At 36.6% G+C, this 17,436-nt stretch overlaps 1 protein-coding gene across 10 annotated transcripts in view; it reads right to left on the reverse strand.

Annotated features, from left to right (window-relative positions):
• Positions 1 to 349: 349 nt before the first annotated feature.
• The window catches only part of SLC17A3 (solute carrier family 17 member 3), a 45,596-nt gene continuing 28,509 nt past the window's right edge, over positions 350 to 17,436 (reverse strand). For 5 of the 10 annotated variants that reach the window (XM_012458546.3, XM_012458541.3, XM_021667624.2 and 2 more), the window contains 8 exons: positions 11,315 to 11,401; positions 6,098 to 6,216; positions 5,794 to 5,955; positions 5,381 to 5,510; positions 5,138 to 5,285; positions 4,708 to 4,798; positions 631 to 767; positions 350 to 546 (listed from right to left, as the gene is read on the reverse strand). In XM_012458546.3, the coding sequence (XP_012313969.1) occupies positions 633 to 767; positions 4,708 to 4,798; positions 5,138 to 5,285; positions 5,381 to 5,510; positions 5,794 to 5,955; positions 6,098 to 6,216; positions 11,315 to 11,401 (872 nt within the window). In that variant the 3' untranslated portion in view covers positions 350 to 546; positions 631 to 632. Of the gene's footprint in view, positions 547 to 630; positions 2,481 to 4,707; positions 4,799 to 5,137; positions 5,286 to 5,380; positions 5,511 to 5,793; positions 5,956 to 6,097; positions 6,217 to 11,314; positions 11,402 to 17,436 lie in introns of those variants that run through there. The other 5 variants (XR_010337552.1, XR_001108338.3, XM_012458545.3 and 2 more) reach the window with 5 other exon arrangements.

Here is a 17,436-nt window from a genome sequence, read left to right on the forward strand (position 1 = left end):
ATAAATACTCCCTAACCCTACCTATCTCCCTCAAAAATCTAGCAGAAGCCAATGGACAAGGGAGTACAGGATGCAATCCGTATGGGTCAGCGTCTGGGACTTACCTGAGCAGGATGGAAATAAATGGAGACCATACAGAGAAGAGCACATGGATGATATACAACCCAATAAATAGAAATTAGTGTTAATTTTCACAAACAAGAAATATCATTGCTTTAGTGAGGTTGCCACCCTGGATTAAAACTTTTAAAACATTGGTTCTTGTATCCAGAAATGGAATCTAACATACTGGGTCCCATCCAGCAAGCCCTCTTAATCCATTATTTACTCAATGAAGATGACAACTGTGTTCTTAGTTATGATTTTATTTGAATTTTTCTTCATCTATTTCTCTTAGAAAAAGAAGTCCGAATAAAAGAAGGAACTGATCTCATATTTGAAAAGAGCCACAGGAAACAAAATTCTTTTCACTCGTATTTTAATCGCTGAAGCCGTCTATTTTATGAAATACTATGCCTAATGACTTTTCCATCCAAGGTGGGATAACTGAGAAAGGAAAATGACATAGAATTAAAAACTTCAAATAGTGCTTCTATGGCTATAACCACACATGAAATCATTATGCTTTACCTTCATAAACGAGTCAGTTTCCTCTCTTTAGCCCAGTCTTGTACATCTGCTTCTCCAAATATGGAGTAGAAGATTACTCCTGCCATGTTAATGGCAAACAGCAAGAAGAAGACATTCCTCCACCCAAACTCAGGGTCCTGGAGACATAAAACTCCAAGTATAAATTATCCCCTTCATACTTTTCTATGAAACATTATATTAATAGTTCAGATGACAACATTCACTGGTGGGTTTCCATGTAGAAATTCATTTCCTGAAAGTGGCTCGGTAGTTAAGTGGAAAGGATTTCAAAATACATTCAGAATGTTCTTAATAAAGGGCATTTTGGGAATTTTGTGATTAACCTACAGAAATGCATTTGTCACTATTGATCCAAGTGCCACACATTTTCTCTTTTGCATGAATCTCGACTACATAAGCTATGCTGAGAATACTTTCAAGATTCTTATTACGTTGTGCTGGTGTTGTGAAAAGATTATGGGCTTTTGAGCTATGCATGTTTAAGTTTGAAGAATTCTGATTGTTCTTGCTCATAGTGGAAAGACTTATGCTAAGATTTTCAGCTTAATTTTTAGGAAATGAAAATAATATTCCATTTTTACAACTGGTGTGAGAATCAATAGTTAAGTGAGTTTACTGCATATGAAATACCTATGCATACAGCACACACTTAATGTTTACTTTCATCATCCTCTTTTTGGCATGATGATGCAAATGAAAATTTTTTAATGTATAGTTATTTACAATTTTCTAGAAACTTTGGGTTTTTCAAATCAATTAAATTTTAAAAGGAACTATTTTATCACTATTTGAAATAACCAGAGAATTACTTGCCTTCAATAAAAAGCAACCATAATGAATGCAATGAAACCAAAACAGTTATTAAATTCTAGTGAAAAGAAAACAATATTCATAGCAGCCTTATCGATAATAGCCAAAAACTGGAAACAACTCAAATGTTCATAAAAGTACAATAGATAAATTGTGATGTAGCCACAAAATGAGAAACCACACAGCAGTAGAAAAGAATAAACTATTATAACATCCAACGGATGAATCTCAAACACATGATGGATGAAAGAAGCTGGGTATGTGCTATATGATTCCATTTCTATGAAAGGCAAGAATGGGAAAATCTAATCTATGAAAATAGAAGTCAAGGTAAAAGTTACAACTAGAAGGGGTACTGATTGGAAGGGAGCACAAAAGAACCATCTGAGTGATGGAAATATTCTTTTCTTTTCTTTTTTTGAGACACAGTTTTGCTCTTGTTACCCAGGCAATAGCGCAATCTCTGCTTACCGCAACCTCTGCCTCCTGGGTTCAAGCAATTCTCCTGCCTCAGCCTCCCGAGTAGCAGGGATTACAGGCATGTGCCACCACGCCTGGCTATTTTTGTATTTTTAGTAGAGGCAGGGTTTCTCCATGTTGGTCAGGCTGGTCTCAAACTCCCAACCTCAGGTGATCCACCTGCCTTGGCCTCCCAAAGTGTTGAGATTACAGGTATGAGCCACTGCACCCTGCCGGAAATATTCTTTTCTAAAAAAAAGTTTTAGATTCAGAGGCACATGTGCAGGTGTGTTACATAGGTAAACTCATGTAATGGGGGTTTGTTGTACAGATGTTTCATCACACAGGTACTAAGCCTAGTCCCCAATAGTATTTTTTCTGACCCTTTTCCTTCTCCTACCCTTCATCCTCAAGCAGGATTCAGTGTCTGTTGATCCCCTCCTTGTGTCCATGAATTCTCATCCTTTAGCTTCTACTTATAAGTAGGATCATGTGGTATTTGGATTTCTGTTCCTGTGTTAGTTTGCTAAGGATAATAGCCTCTAGCTCCATCCATTTTCCTGCAAAAGATATGATTTTATTCTGCATAGTATTCTATGGTGTATGTGTACTATATTTTCTTCATCCAATCTATCATTGATGGATATTTAGGTTGATTCCATGTCTTTTCCATTGTGAATAGTGCTGCAAAGAACATACGTGTTCATGTGTCTTTATGGTAGAATAATTTACATTCTCTGGGATATATACCCAGTAATGGGATTGCTGGATGGAATGGAAGATCTGTTTTTAGCTCTTTGAGGAATCTCCACACTGCTTTCCACAATGGTTGAACTAATTTACACTCCCACCAACAGTGTATAAGCATTCCCTTTTCTCTGTAACCTCTCCAGCATCTGTTATTTTTTGCTTATCAATAATAGACATTCTGACTGGTGTGAGATTATCTCATTGCGGTTTTGATTTGAGTTTCTCTAATGATCAGTAATATTTAGCTTTTTTCATACATTTGTTGGCTGCATATATGGCTTCTTTTTAAAAAATTTTAAATTTTATTTTATTATTTTTTAATGTTATTATTTCCATAGATTTTTGGGGAACAGGTGCTATTTGGTTATGTGAATAATTTCTTTAGTGGTAATTTGTGAGATTTTTGTTCACCCATCACCCAAGCAGTATACAATGAACCCGATTTAGAGTCTTTTGTCCCTTACCCCCTTCCGACAACTTCCCCTGAGTCCCCAAAGTCCATTATGTCACTCTTGTGCCTTTGCATCCCCATGGTTTAGCTCCCACTTAGGAGTGAGAATGTATGATGTTTGGTTTTCCATTCCTGAGTTACTTCACCTAGAATAATAGTCTCCAATTCCATACAGATTGCTGTGAATGCCATTAATTCGTTCCTTTGTGAGTAGTATTCCATCATATATATATACACCACAGTTTCTTTATCCGCCCCACCCATTGATTGATGGATGTTTGGGTTGGTTACACATTTTTGCATTTGCAGATTGTGCTGCCATAAATATGTGTATGCAAATATCTTTTTCGTATAATAACTTATTTTCTCTGGGTAGATACCCAGTAGTGAGATGGCTGAATCAAATGGTAGTTCTACTTTTAGTTATTTAAAGAATCTCTACACTGTTTTCCATGGTTGTTGTACTACTTTACATTCTGGCGAGCAGTGTAGAAGTGTTCCCTGTTTAACACATCCATGCCAACGTCTATTATTTTTTGATTTTTCGATTATGGTCAACCTTGCAGGAGTAAGGTGGTATTGTATTGTGGTTTTGATTAGCATTTCCCTCATCATTAGTGATGTCGAGCATTTTTTCATATGTTTGTTGGACATTTAGTGGGGAAAGGATGTCCTATTCAACAAATGGGGCTGGGATAATTGGCAAGCCACATGTAGGAGAATGAAACTGGATTCTCATCTGTCATCTAATACGAAAATCAACCCAAGGTGGATCAAGGACTTAAATCTAAGACCTGAAACCATAAAAATTCTAGAAAATAACATTGGAAAAACCCTTCTAGACATTGGGTTTTTCCAATGTTATTTTCTAGAATTTTTATGGTTTCAGGTCTTAGATTTAAGGATTTCATGACCAAGAAGCCAAAAGCAAATGCAATAAAAACAAAGATAAATAGCTGGGACCTAATTAAACTAAAGAGCTTTTGCACAGCAAAGGGAGCAGTCATCAGAGTAAACAGACAACCCACAGAGTTGGGGAAGATCTTCACAATCTATACATCTGGCAAAGGACCAGTATCCAGAACCTATTATGAACTCAAATAAATTAGCAAGACAAAAATAAACAGTCCCATGAAAAAGTGAGCTAAGGACAGGAATAGACAATTCTCAAAAGAAGAACGTTTATGTCTTCTTTTGAAAAGAATCTGTTCATGTTCTTTGCCCACTCTTTAAAAGGTTTGTTTCTTGTAAATTTAAGTTCCTTAGAGATGTTGGATACAAATTCAAAATCTTGCCAAAACATAGCAGGTTGGCATTTATGCATGTAATCATTATCCCAAGACACCTATGCAGCTGTGTGGTTTCAGTTTCAAAGATAGCAATCACTATTAAGTTCTTTGCTTGAGAATGAACCAGGCTTTAGGTTACCAAAGAAATTATTCTGTATTTTTCTTTATCAGGTCCATCTTCATGACAAAGTTACCCACAATTTAAATTTATTTTTCAATCTTTGAATACACGCTATCACCTTTATAAATGGATTTAGCAGAACATTTTTGGAGTCCTTCATGACAAGAAAATTGTACCTGACTAAGAAGAATTCCACTGACAGTGGGCACAATGACACCTGCCATGCCCGAAAATCCCCTTGATGCTCCCATGAGAAAACTGGAATGCCTGTGGATGACAGGAATGTTCCAATCTAGATCCAGAGATGTTTGACAGTACTTCCTTCAGCCCTGATGCATGTATGAATCTATAACTCAATTATAGTTTATAATTCTGTATAATTATAATTGGACAATTATAGCAAAAAGGACTTTCATTATATATATTCTAAGAGAGATGAAGACAAATCAATAGCCCTCTCTCAACATCTCTGCAAAAAATGGCCACAGGTATATCTGTGGTCCTTCCCTATGGTTTATTCATTTCCTAAGTTTGGAGATTCTGGAAAGCTGAAAGCTAAATATTTTTAAGAAAACGTGAAACTGATAGTGAAGATCAGAGTCCTACCTTGGAGCAATATCTAAGGCATTGACATAAATCCCTGACTGACACAATGTACTTAATCCACATGAGAGCGTCAGAAAGGCAGTTGCTGTGATATAGCTGGAACTGAGGTAGGGCAGAGACACAATGAGTACTGAAGGGGGGAGACTTCCTAGGGAATGAAGAACAAACAAATTAAACAGTGAGAAGCCTTCTTTGGCTGTTGTATACTTTGCGAATTATCTGACCCTCAGGCTATGTTCTTACCTAAAATTGTGGCAAGTTTCCTCACAGTGATGAGTCTAAAATTCTTGGTTAGGAGGAAATCTGCCAGATAGCCTCCCACCACACCCGTGATGTAGGCGACAATAAAAGGAAGGGCAGATAGGAGTCCATTCTAAAGAGAAAATATTGAGTAAATTACCATAATAAAGGCAGTGAGACCACAATTTCTATTGATAAATCACTACTAAACATACTGACATTCTGAAATCATACTTTCTTAGAAAAATCAGTAGCCTCTTAAATCATACCACCAGAAAAGCTACTGGCATGAGTGTTAAATATTAGATTATTTTTGGTAATAAGAAATACATTTCTCTAGATGGAATGATTTGTGAAGGCAGAGTAATTGGTAAGCCATGCAAACAGGAGAAAGGGAGGGAAGAAAACATACTCACATCTCTGATGTTAACATGGTACACAGAGCTGATGTAAGTTGGTATGTATACAACCAATGTGTTAACTAACCACTGATGGCTGAAAGAGCATAAACATATGGACCAAATGGGTAGAGATCTGAGCATAGCTTTGATGGGAAGAGGCTGCTTAGAAGAACTGACCTGAAAACAAATTTACTGGTCAGCACGGTAAGATCTGAGAGATGCTCACACACACTTAGTCACCCTTAAAAATCCAGATTTAAGGTCACAGGAAAAATCCAAATACAAGTCCTCAGGAAATTGTTGGCATCTTTATGTGTACCTGTTGTTTCAAGGAGGATATGATGTATTCTTTTTCTGAGGCACTTATCCATGGGTGGGAAACAGGGTCATCATAAATCACAACAAACCAGGTAAGGCAGAAGACACAGCCAACACCTCCTGCAAGGACAGGGTAAATTTGGTAAATGGGCTGTTTTCTGCCTTTTGAGTGGATTTCTTTTATGTTGGGATGTTTTCTGGTATAAGTTCTAGGAAAAGCTCATGCTCATTATATCTCTTTTCCCTTTCTTAAACAATTCACCGATTTTACATTTCCTGTTTATTTGTGTGTGTGTAAATCACAGAGCCTAAAAGTGGCATCACATTTGATATCTCAATATTTTTAATATTAGCCATTCTGATAAATGTGTGGAGATGTCTCGTGATTTTTATTTGTATTTCTTAAATAACTAAGGATGAGTTATCATTACATCTTTTCATGTGCCTATTTTCCCTCTCTCTATCTCTTTTTGGTGAAGTGTCTTTGCCCAATTTTTAATTTTTTTGGTATTATTGAGCTTTGAGAATTATTTACAAATTCTGAATAAAAGTCCTTATAATATGTGTTTTGCCAGTATTTTCTCTCTGGGATCAAATTGTCTTTTTATTATCCTAACCATGCCTTTTGATGAGGATACATTTTTAACTTCGATGAAATCGCAATTTATCAGTTTATTTTATGAATCATGCTTTTGGTGTCGTATTTAGGATATCTTTGCTTAAATAATAAAGATTATCTCCTACGTTTTTTCCTAGAAGGATAATAGTTTCAAGTTTTATATTTAGATCTGGGATTCATTTTGGTTTAATTTTTATATATGATACAAGGTATGGATGGAAGTTCATTTTTTTTTTTTGCATGTGAATATCCAACTTTTGAGCATCTTCTGTTAAAGAGATTATCCTTTCTCTAGCTATTGAATCTTTCTCAAAGGTCAGTTTAGTTTACTTTATATGAAGTAAATAGAACCATGAGTCTGTAATTCTATTTTGTTCTATTGATCCATTTGCTTATAAGTTTACAGTATGTCTTGACATCAGGTAGTGTTAGTCTTACAACTTTGTAATTTGTTTTCAAAGGTGTTTGGCTATTCTAGAATCTTTGTATTTCCATAAAAATTCAGTTTTCAGTACCCAGGCCTCACATATCTTTTGGCAGATTTATCCCTATGTTGCATGTTTTTATGCTATTGAAAATGGTACTGTTCTCTTTAATTGACATTTCTAATTATTTCAGCTTTTGTATATTCTGAAAACATCTTTATTTTGCATTTGTTTTTGAAACAGTTTTTTTTCACTGTGTCTAGAATTCTAGGTTGACAGTTTTTTGTTCTTCTTGCACTATTTTAAAGATATTGTTTCACTGCTTCTCTCTTGCACTACTTCTGATAGAAATGCTGCGTTCAGCATTATCTTTGTTTCTCTCTCTATAATACATCTTTTAGCTTTGGCTACGTTAAGGTTTTTTTTTTTTTTTATTTCTGGTTTTGAGCCATTTGATTAGAATGTAATTTGATGTAGTTTTCTTCATGTTTCTTGTGTTTGAGGTTCATTGACTTTTTTGGATCTGTAAATTTATAGTTTTCATCCAATTTGGAAAACTTTTGGCCATTGATTCTTCAAATATTTTTGAAGAACTGTTGTTGTTCTCCCATCCTACTCCTCTATTTTAGGCACTCCACGACGTACTGATGTTCTCTTATTAATACTATATTTTTCTCTGTGTGGTGCATTTTGGATGATTTCTATTGTTGTTTTTAAGTTCATTAATCTTTAATTGTTTCTAAACTGTCATTAATTCCATTCAGTGCATTTTTCATCTCAGATATTGTACTTCTCATCTCTGTAAGTTTTATTGGGTCTTCTTTATATTTACTATGTCTCCACTTAACTTACTTAACACATAGATTTATGCTATAATGTAGTTATAGTAACTATTTTAATGCCCTTGTTTGCTAACTCTAAAATCTCTGTCAGCTCTGGGTTGGTTTTGTTGAATTCATTATTCATTATAAGTTGTATTTTTCTCCTTTTCTTCATGTCTGATAATCTATGGTTGGAGCCAAACATTATGAATCATATCCAGATGGGTGCCAGATAGTTTTGTATTCCTGTAAATATTTTTAAATTTTGTTTTGGGATATGATTAAATTATGTAGAAATAGTTTGCCCCTTTTAGGTCTTGCCATCACCATTTGTTAGAGATCCACAGCAGTACTTCCTCTAAGGTTAATAACTTCGCACTACTGAAGAACAACATTTATGAGTATTCCATCCAATGACCCATGAATTATGACTTTTTCAGTCTGTCTTATGAAAACAGGTACTATCTCTGATTCTCTGTGAGTACAGACAACGTCCTCAGTCTTCACCAGTGATTTCCCTTGCCTAGCCGTCAACAGTTTCTTCACACATATAACCTGATCAGTACTCTGCTGAGGACTGCAGATAAGCTGGGTTTTCTCTGCATGCAGATGTCCCCTCATACCTACTCTATCCTTTGAACTCTACCTGTCTTATTCTTTCCAGACTCTTAGCTCTGTCTCTCCAACTCCAGAGTTTGTGCTGGGCTTTGCCTAAGTGCCCTCTTCTGTGCCATGCTGTAGAGCTCACTTCTCACTGATCATTGTTTTTCATCGTCTAACATCCAGTATCTTGACAACCATTGTTTCCAGAAAACAAAAAAAAGTCTGTTTTTGTTTTATTTCCAATTCCTTCATTCCAGAATGTTTATCTAGAGTTTCCTGTTAGGCGAATGTGGACGTTCAATACACTTTTATGCTTGCTGCAGGCCTCATGAAGTCCCTGAATTACATTGAATTTTGAATGCTCACCATGCCTTATATTCTGAATATACATTCTTCTAGTCATGATACATTTTGTTTTTAAAATATTGATGGGTTCAACTTGCTAATATTTTTTAGGATATTTGTGTTTAGGTTCATGAGAGCTATTGGTCTATAGTTTTCCTTTTTTGTAATATCTCTGTTTGGTTTTGATATCAAGATAATTCTAACCTTATAACAGGAGCCATGAAGTATTTTCTCTTTTTCTATTTTCAGAAATAACTTGTGTAAAATTGGTATCATTCCTTACTTATCCATTTGGTAAAATTTTCCAGTGAAACCATGTGGGTCTCAGGGTTTTCCTCATTGGAAAACTTTAAGCTAAAAAAACCAGTTTCTTAATATATGGAATTTTCAGGTTATCTCTTCCCTCTTGAGTGAACTTTGTTACATGGTGTCTTTCAATGAGTTTGTTCATTTTATCTAAATGTTCAAATTTATAGGCATAGAGTATACTATATTATTCCTCTATTATTTTTAGAGTTTGTAGGACCTGCATTGAAGTCCTCTTTTTCATTCTTGATATTGGTTATTTGTATTTCCTTTCTCTCTCTCTGTTTCTCTCTCTTTCTTTCTCTCTCTCTCACCATCTGGCTAAAGATTTGTCAATGCTATTGATCTTTTCAAATAACCAATTTTATGTTGAACAAAATCTCTTTTTTGTTAAAAATCCATTCATTTCTGCACGCATTTTTGTTATTTTCTTCCTTCTGCTTGATTTAGGTTTAATTAGATATTTTTTTCTAGTTATTTTAAGGCATAAACTTAGATCATTAATTTGAGAACTGTCTTTTCTAATATAAGCATTTAATGTTAGACATTTCTTTTTAAGCACTATTTTAGTTGCATCCCAAAAAATTTGATATATTGATTTTTGATTTTCATTCAATTCAATTAAAAATTTTCTCTTTTGTCTTTTTCTTTAACTCGTTGGAAGTATGTTGCTAAATTTTTAAATATTTGGAGCATTTTCAGGGACTTTTCTGTTATTGATTTCTAGTTTAATTTTATTATGTTCAAAGAACACATTTTCTGTGATTTTTAATCATTTAAATATTATTTTTGTAGGCCATAAATTGCCTATCCTAGTGAATGTTTGAAGCACACTTGAAAAGAGTAAGTACTCTACTGTTGTTGAATAAAATGTACTTCATCTGTGTTCTTATTCTATTGATTATTGAGAGAAGAATATTAAGGGCTCCATCTTTAATTGTAGATTTGTCGATTTCTCCTTACTCTTCTACCAGTTTTTGCTTCATGTATTTTGAAGCTCTGTCATTAGGTGCATATACATTTCAGATTGTTATGTATTCTTGTGAATTGGTAATATTCCTTTTCTGAAGCCATTCTTGTCTGATATTAATATATCCACCCAGTTTTCTCTTGATTAATGTTTCCATGGCACATCTTTGTTCCCTGGACTCTGTACAGTCCCAAGAACCAACAGGACTCTATCTCTGCCCTCAAAGTGCTCACTGTCCAGAAGGGGATATATATGTATAAACAAATAAAATGCAAACTGCTAAGAGGTTTGAGAGTAGAATGTAAAAGCTACTGAAGTGGAAGCTATGGGGGGAACAGTTGTTTCTTGATTTCTTTTCTTTTCTTTTATTTTTTTGAGAAGGAATCTTACTCTGTCGCCTAGGCTAGAGTGCAGTGGCTCGATCTAGGCTCACTGCAACCGCCATCTCCTGGGTTCCAGAGATTCTCCTGCCTCAGCCTCCTGATTAGCTGGGACTACAGGCTCATGCCACCATGTCCGGCTATTTTTTTTATTTTTTAGTAGAGACGGGTTTTACCATATTGGCCAGGCTGGTCTGGAACTCCTGACCTTGTGATCTACCCTCCTTGGCTTCCTAAAGTGCTGGGATTACAGCCACTGTGCCAGGCCCATTTCTTGATTTCTGATAACTAAATGGAAGGCTCTGGGACAGATGCTGAGGTTGGCAAAATTCATAGTGTTTCATGTTTTCTCCTCTCTAAGAAACTTGAGCCTTACTTAGGATGCCTTGCTGCTGTGCTTAACCTGAGACAAAACCCACAGCAGCACCTATCTCTATGGATTTCTTCCTTCTATGTCTTAACCACTGACTTGCAAGCCTGTCCCCTACTGCCTGCAATGGCAGCAGGGTATGCCTGATTACATTGTGATAATAACACATTATGGTGGGTTACTAGCACTTTATAATAGGCAGGAAAACTTCCAAATTTTTTGATGTCATTGGCTAATTATTTCCTTATATTAAGATATTGTGTTTTTCTAGTATTTATTTGTCTTGACTTATTTCCTTTGGAAAACTATACACAAATATACTTACTGAGGAGAATCTTTCTGAATATGAAAATGTGGGAACTGGGAGACAGTAGCTTACCAAAGACATAGAAGACAAAAGGCCACCCGAGGGTATCAATAATGAAGCCACTTATGAGGATGGCAGTAAAGCCTCCCAGTAACAATCCTGCAAAGAGATAGAAAGTAAGCTGTGGGACTCTAGATTTCCACCTGACAAATACGTACAGATTGATAGATGACATATTATAGGGCAGTGACTCTAAACCATAAGGAGATGAGCATATTAGAATGCACAAACTTCAAATTTATCATTTAAGAACATATTTTTCTGGCAGTTCCCTATAACATAGCAGATGACTGTCATACTTCCTTTCATGTTCTTTTAATTACACAAGTCTTATATACTTACTGTCAAAGTAAATTACTACAAAGAGCCAAAGTTCCTCTCATGTGCCTTCCCAGCCATTCTCACTATTCTCTCTAAACTTAACCATTAGTAACAATGTATTATATAATATATAATTGCATACCTTTTTTTTCTGCACACATAAATAATATATATCTACACAGAATCATCCTCTTGGTAAATGTATTTATGTAATATGTAGACAGAAAGCTAGATTTTTCTGTAAATGTGCTAATAACTCTGTTATACTTTTTATAGCTTTTTAGAATGTTCTAATATGGTAGGGCATGTTCCCTTTTTTATCACTTTTTTCAAACATTTCTAGGTGATTTTTTTTATTTTCCAGATGAACATTAATATTAACCTGTCAAATTCTATATATGTGTATAGGAATTATCATTTTTAAATACACAGGATCATAATGTCTCTATTGTTTTGTTACTCCATTTTTTTTCAGCAATTGGTCTTGTAAGCATTTTTATGTCATTGTAGATTCTACCTAATTATTCTGAACATAGACATTATTTATTTATTTCTCCACAATAGAATATCAGAAGTGGACTTGCTAGGTCAAAGTCTAAGATCAAAGGCTATGTGCATTTAAATTTTGGTAAATACTGACAAAGTACCTTACTAGAAGCTGTACCAAATTAAATTGCCTATATATATATACACACACACACATATTTTTTCATCTCCTTGACAGCGTTTAATATCCTCAAAGGTTTTCTTGTTGTTGTTGTTTCTTGTTCTTTTGTTGTTTGAGACAGAGTCTTGCTCTGTCACTCAGTCTGGAGATTTATTACAATAGTGTGATCACAGTTTACTGTAATCTCAAACTCCTGGGCTTAAGCAATCCTTCCATGTCAACCTCCCAAGTAACAGAATGACAGGTACATGCCACCATGTTGGCTAACTTAAATTCTTTATAGAGATGGAAATCTTGTTATGTTGCCCATGCTGGCCTGGAACTCTTGGCCTTAAGTGATCTTCCATCTTGGCCTCCCGAAGCACTGGATTACAGGCATGAGCCACCATGCCCAGCCCCTTGAAGTTTTTAAAAATTGCCTTTCCAGCCGGACACAGTGGCTTACGCCTGTAATCCCAGCACTTTGGGAGGCCTAGGTGGGCGGATTACGAGGTCAGGAGTTCAAGACCAGCTTGGCCAATATGATGAAACCCCATCTCTACTAAAAATACAAAAAATTAGCTGGGCGTAGTGGTGAGTGCCTGTTATCCCAGCTACTCAGGAGGCTGAGGCAGGAGAATCACTTGAACCCAGGAGGCAGAGGTTGCAGTGAGCTGAGATAATGCCACTGCACTTCAGCCCAGGCAACAGTGAGACACTGTCTCAAAAAAGAAAAAAGAATGCCTTTCCAATATTAATGAAAAAGAGAGCTGGGAGTAGTGGCTGATGCCTGTAATCCTAGTGCTTTGGGAGGCTGAGGCAGGAAGATCAGTTGAGGCCCGGAGTTCAAGTCCAGCCTGGGCAAAGAGCAAGACCCTGTCTCTACAAAAAGTAAAAAATTATCCAGGCATGGTGGTGCCTGTCTGTAGTTTCAGCTACTCAGGAATCTGAAGCAGGAGAATCACTAGAGCCTAGGAGTTCAAGGCTGCAGTGAGCTGAGATCGTGCCACTGTACTCCAGGCTGGGCGGCAAAGAGAGACCTTATCTAAAAAAAGTAGAAGAAATAATAAAGATCATTGCATTTTAATTTCCTTTTTCATAGTAAAGTTGCACATTTTTTCCTGTCTTTAGCTATCATTTTTATTTCTTCTGTGAACTGTCTGTTTGTAATCTTTTTGTCTTTGCTTATTTTGCTTGTTTAATTTTGTCTTAATTTACAGAATCTTTATGTATTGTGAATGATCCTCTGTCTGGTGTGCTGGCTGCAATTATCCTCCCATCTTTAACTTTTTAAATGTTGTGTTTTATAATTCAGCTGTAAGTTTGTATGGAACCAGATCTATAATTCTACTCTATAATGACCTCTACATTTACTCTTTTGTTTAGATCTTTTCCCACCCAACAATGTAAAATAAAAAAAAATCACTTATTTACTTGTGTTGCCTCATTTAAGCACTAGTGGTTAGATTTATAATTGAGTAAATAGAGAGAAAAATTAAATAACTTGCCAAAGGTCACATTATTAATAACAGGGGAAGGTGGTGTCAGAAAGGAGATGGCTTGACCCCAGGCCACAGATACCTGGAGATGGAAAACAGCATCTTTTTCTACCACTAAGTCCACAAAATTTGCATCTTTTCCCTGAACTCTGCCTTTGCTTTGATTATAGTGGGGGACAGGTTCCTGCACTGCATCCATCCAAAACCAGGTCCCTTCTTGTCCTCTGGACCCCGTCTCCTCCACTCTACCCCAGGCTTGGACTCCTAAGAGTAAGCATTCTCTCTCTGCATCCTCACTTCCCTCCTCAACTCGTGAATCTTTCCCATCCACATGCAAATATAGCTTCCTGTGACCCATGCCAAAAACAAAACAAAACAAACAAACATTTCTACCTCTTCAGAACCCCCTCCACGTATTTATTCATTTCTCTGCTTCTCTTCAAGGCAAAACTTCTCAAAAGGCTGTGCTAACTGCCTCCGTTCTATTTCTTCTTGTTCTTTCCTTGGCATCTGTCACACACACCTTCCTTATTTTCCCATTGCTTCATGGGAAGCTTCTCAGAACCTTTGCTGGTCTGTCATTCTCCTCTATCTGAGGCCTGAATACTGGAAGGCCTCATGGCTATTCCCTTAGTTTTCTTCTCTTCTCTATCTATGCTCTTTCTCTACGTGGTCTTGTCTAGAACAAGGGCTTTAAATACTATTTCTGTTGAAATACTGAGGAATTTTCAGTATGTCCTGTTTTTTCTCATATTGCTACCAAATTCTAAACTGTAAACCAATCTCCATTCAGATGCCTAATAGTTCATGGCTAATACTTGATTTACATTGGCTCATTTAATACTTAAATACACACACACAAATACGTATACATGCATTCACATCTATTATAAGTTGATATCACATGTATCAACCTGTGTGTGAGTGCTGCATCATATATATGTTCATATCTAAAATATATTTGTTTTGTTTTTATGTTTTGGGCTTTCTTAAAGTTATATCATCCTGGATGTCGTTTTCTTTTCTTTTCTTTTCTTTTTTTTTTTATTGCATTTTAGGTTTTGGGGTACATGTGAAAAACATGCACAGTTGTTGCATAGGTGCATTCATGGCAGTGTGATTTGCTGCCTCCCTCCCCCTCACCCATATCTGGCATTTCTCCCCATGCTATCCCTCCCCAACTCCCCACCCCGCTGTCCCCCCGACTCCCCCGCAACAGACCCCCGTGTATAGTGCTCCCCTCCCTGTGTCCATGTGTTCTCCTTGTTCAACACCCTCCTATGAGTGAGAACATGTGGTGTTTGGTTTTGTGTTCTTGTGTCAGTTTGCTGAGAATGATGGTTTCCAGGTTCATCCATGTCCCTACAAAGGACGCGAACTCCTCATTTTTCATGGCTGCATAATATTCCATGGTGTATATGTGCCGTATTTTTCCTGTCCAGTCTATTATCGATGGGCATTTGGGTTGGTTCCAGGTCTTTGCTATTGTAAACTGTGCTGCAATGAACATTTGTGTGCATGTGTCCTTATAGTAGAACGATTTATAATCCTTTGGATATATGCCCAGTAATGGGATTGCTGGGTCAAATGGAATTTCTATTTCTAGGTCCTTGAGGAATCGCCACACTGTTTTCCACAGTGGTTGAACTAATTTACACTCCCACCAACAGTGTAAAAGTGTTCCTATTTCTCCACATCCTCTCCAGCATCTCTTTTCTCCAGATTTTTTAATGATCGCCATTCTAACTGGCGTGAGATGGTATCTCAATGTAGTTTTGATTTGCATTTCTCTAATGACCAGTGATGATGAGCATTTTTTCATATGTTTGTTGGCCTCTTGTATGTCTTCTTTTGTAAAGTATCTGTTCATATCCTTCGCCCATTTTTGAATGGGCTTGTTTGTTTTTTTCTTGTAAATCTTTTTTAGCTCGTTGTAAATTCTGGATATCAGCCCTTTGTCAGATGGGTAGGCTGCAAAAATTTTTTCCCATTCTGTTGGTTGCCGATTCACTCTATTGACTGTTTCTTTTGCCGTGCAGAAGCTGTGGAGTTTGATTAGGTCCCATTTGTCTATTTTGGCTTTTGTTGCCAATGCTTTTGGTGTTTTGGTCATAAAGTCCTTGCCTACGCCTATGTCCTGAATGGTTTTGCCTAGGTTTCCTTCTAGTGTTTTTATGGTGTTAGGCCTTATGTTTAAGTCTTTAATCCATCTGGAGTCAATTTTAGTGTAAGGTGCCAGGAAGGGGTCGAGTTTCTGCTTTCTGCATATGGTTAGCCAGTTTTCCCAACACCACTTATTGAACAGGGAATCCTTTCCCCATTGCTTGTTTTTATCAGGTTTGTCAAAGATCGGGTGGTTGTAGATATGTTGTGTCGCCTCCGACGCCTCTGTTCTGTTCCATTGGTCTATATCTCTGTTTTGGTACCAGTACCATGCTGTTTTGATTACCGTAGCCTTGTAGTAGAGTTTGAAGTCCGGTAGTGTGATGCCTCCTGCTTTGTTCTTTTTGCTTAGAATTGACTTGGCTATGCGGGCTCTCTTTTGGTTCCATATGAAGTTTAAGGTGGTTTTTTCCAGTTCTGTGAAGAAGGTCATTGGTAGCTTGATGGGGATAGCGTTGAATCTGTAAATTACTTTGGGCAGTATGGCCATTTTCACAATATTAATTCTTCCTAACCATGAACATGGAATGTTTCTCCATCTGTTTGTGTCCTCTCTTATTTCGTTGAGCAGTGGTTTGTAGTTCTCCTTGAAGAGGTCCTTTACGTTCCTTGTTAGTTGTATTCATAGGTATTTTATTCTCTTTGTAGCAATTGTGAATGGCAGTTCGTTCTTGATTTGGCTCTCTTTAAGTCTATTATTGGTGTATAGGAATGCTTGTGATTTTTGCACATTGATTTTGTATCCTGAGACTTTGCTGAAGTTGCTTATCAGTTTCAGGAGATTTTGGGCTGAGATGATAGGGTCTTCTAGATATACAATCATGTCGTCTGCAAATAGAGACAATTTGACTTCCTCCTTTCCTAATTGAATACCCTTTATTTCTTTTTCTTGTCTGATTGCTCTGGCTAGAACTTCCAGTACTATATTGAACAGGAGTGGTGAGAGAGGGCATCCTTGTCTAGTGCCCGATTTCAAAGGGAATGCTTTCAGTTTTTGCCCATTCAGTATGATATTGGCTGTTGGTTTGTCACAAATAGCTTTTATTATTTTGAGGTACGTTCCGTCGATACCTAGTTTATTGAGAGTTTTTAGCATAAAGGGCTGTTGAATTTTGTCGAAGGCCTTCTCTGCATCAGTTGAGATAATCATGTGGTTTTTGTCTTTGGTTCTGTTTATGTGGTGAATTACATTTATAGACTTGCGTATATTGAACCAGCCTTGCATCCCCGGGATGAATCCTACTTGATCATGGTGGATAAACTTTTTGATGTGCTGTTGCAATCGGCTTGCCAGTATTTTATTGAAGATTTTTGCATCTATGTTCATCATGGATATTGGCCTGTAATTTTCTTTTCTTGTTGAGTCTCTGCCGGGTTTTGGTATTAGGATGATGTTGGTCTCATAAAATGATTTGGGAAGGATTCCTTCTTTTTGGATTATTTGAAATAGTTTCAGTAGGAATGGTACCAGTTCCTCTTGTATGTCTGGTAGAATTCGGCTGTGA

Source organism: Aotus nancymaae, unplaced genomic scaffold (genome assembly GCF_030222135.1).
Source record: "Aotus nancymaae isolate 86718 unplaced genomic scaffold, 86718_ANA_hifiasm-v0.15.2.pri h1tg000051l, whole genome shotgun sequence".
NCBI lineage: Eukaryota > Metazoa > Chordata > Mammalia > Primates > Aotidae > Aotus > Aotus nancymaae.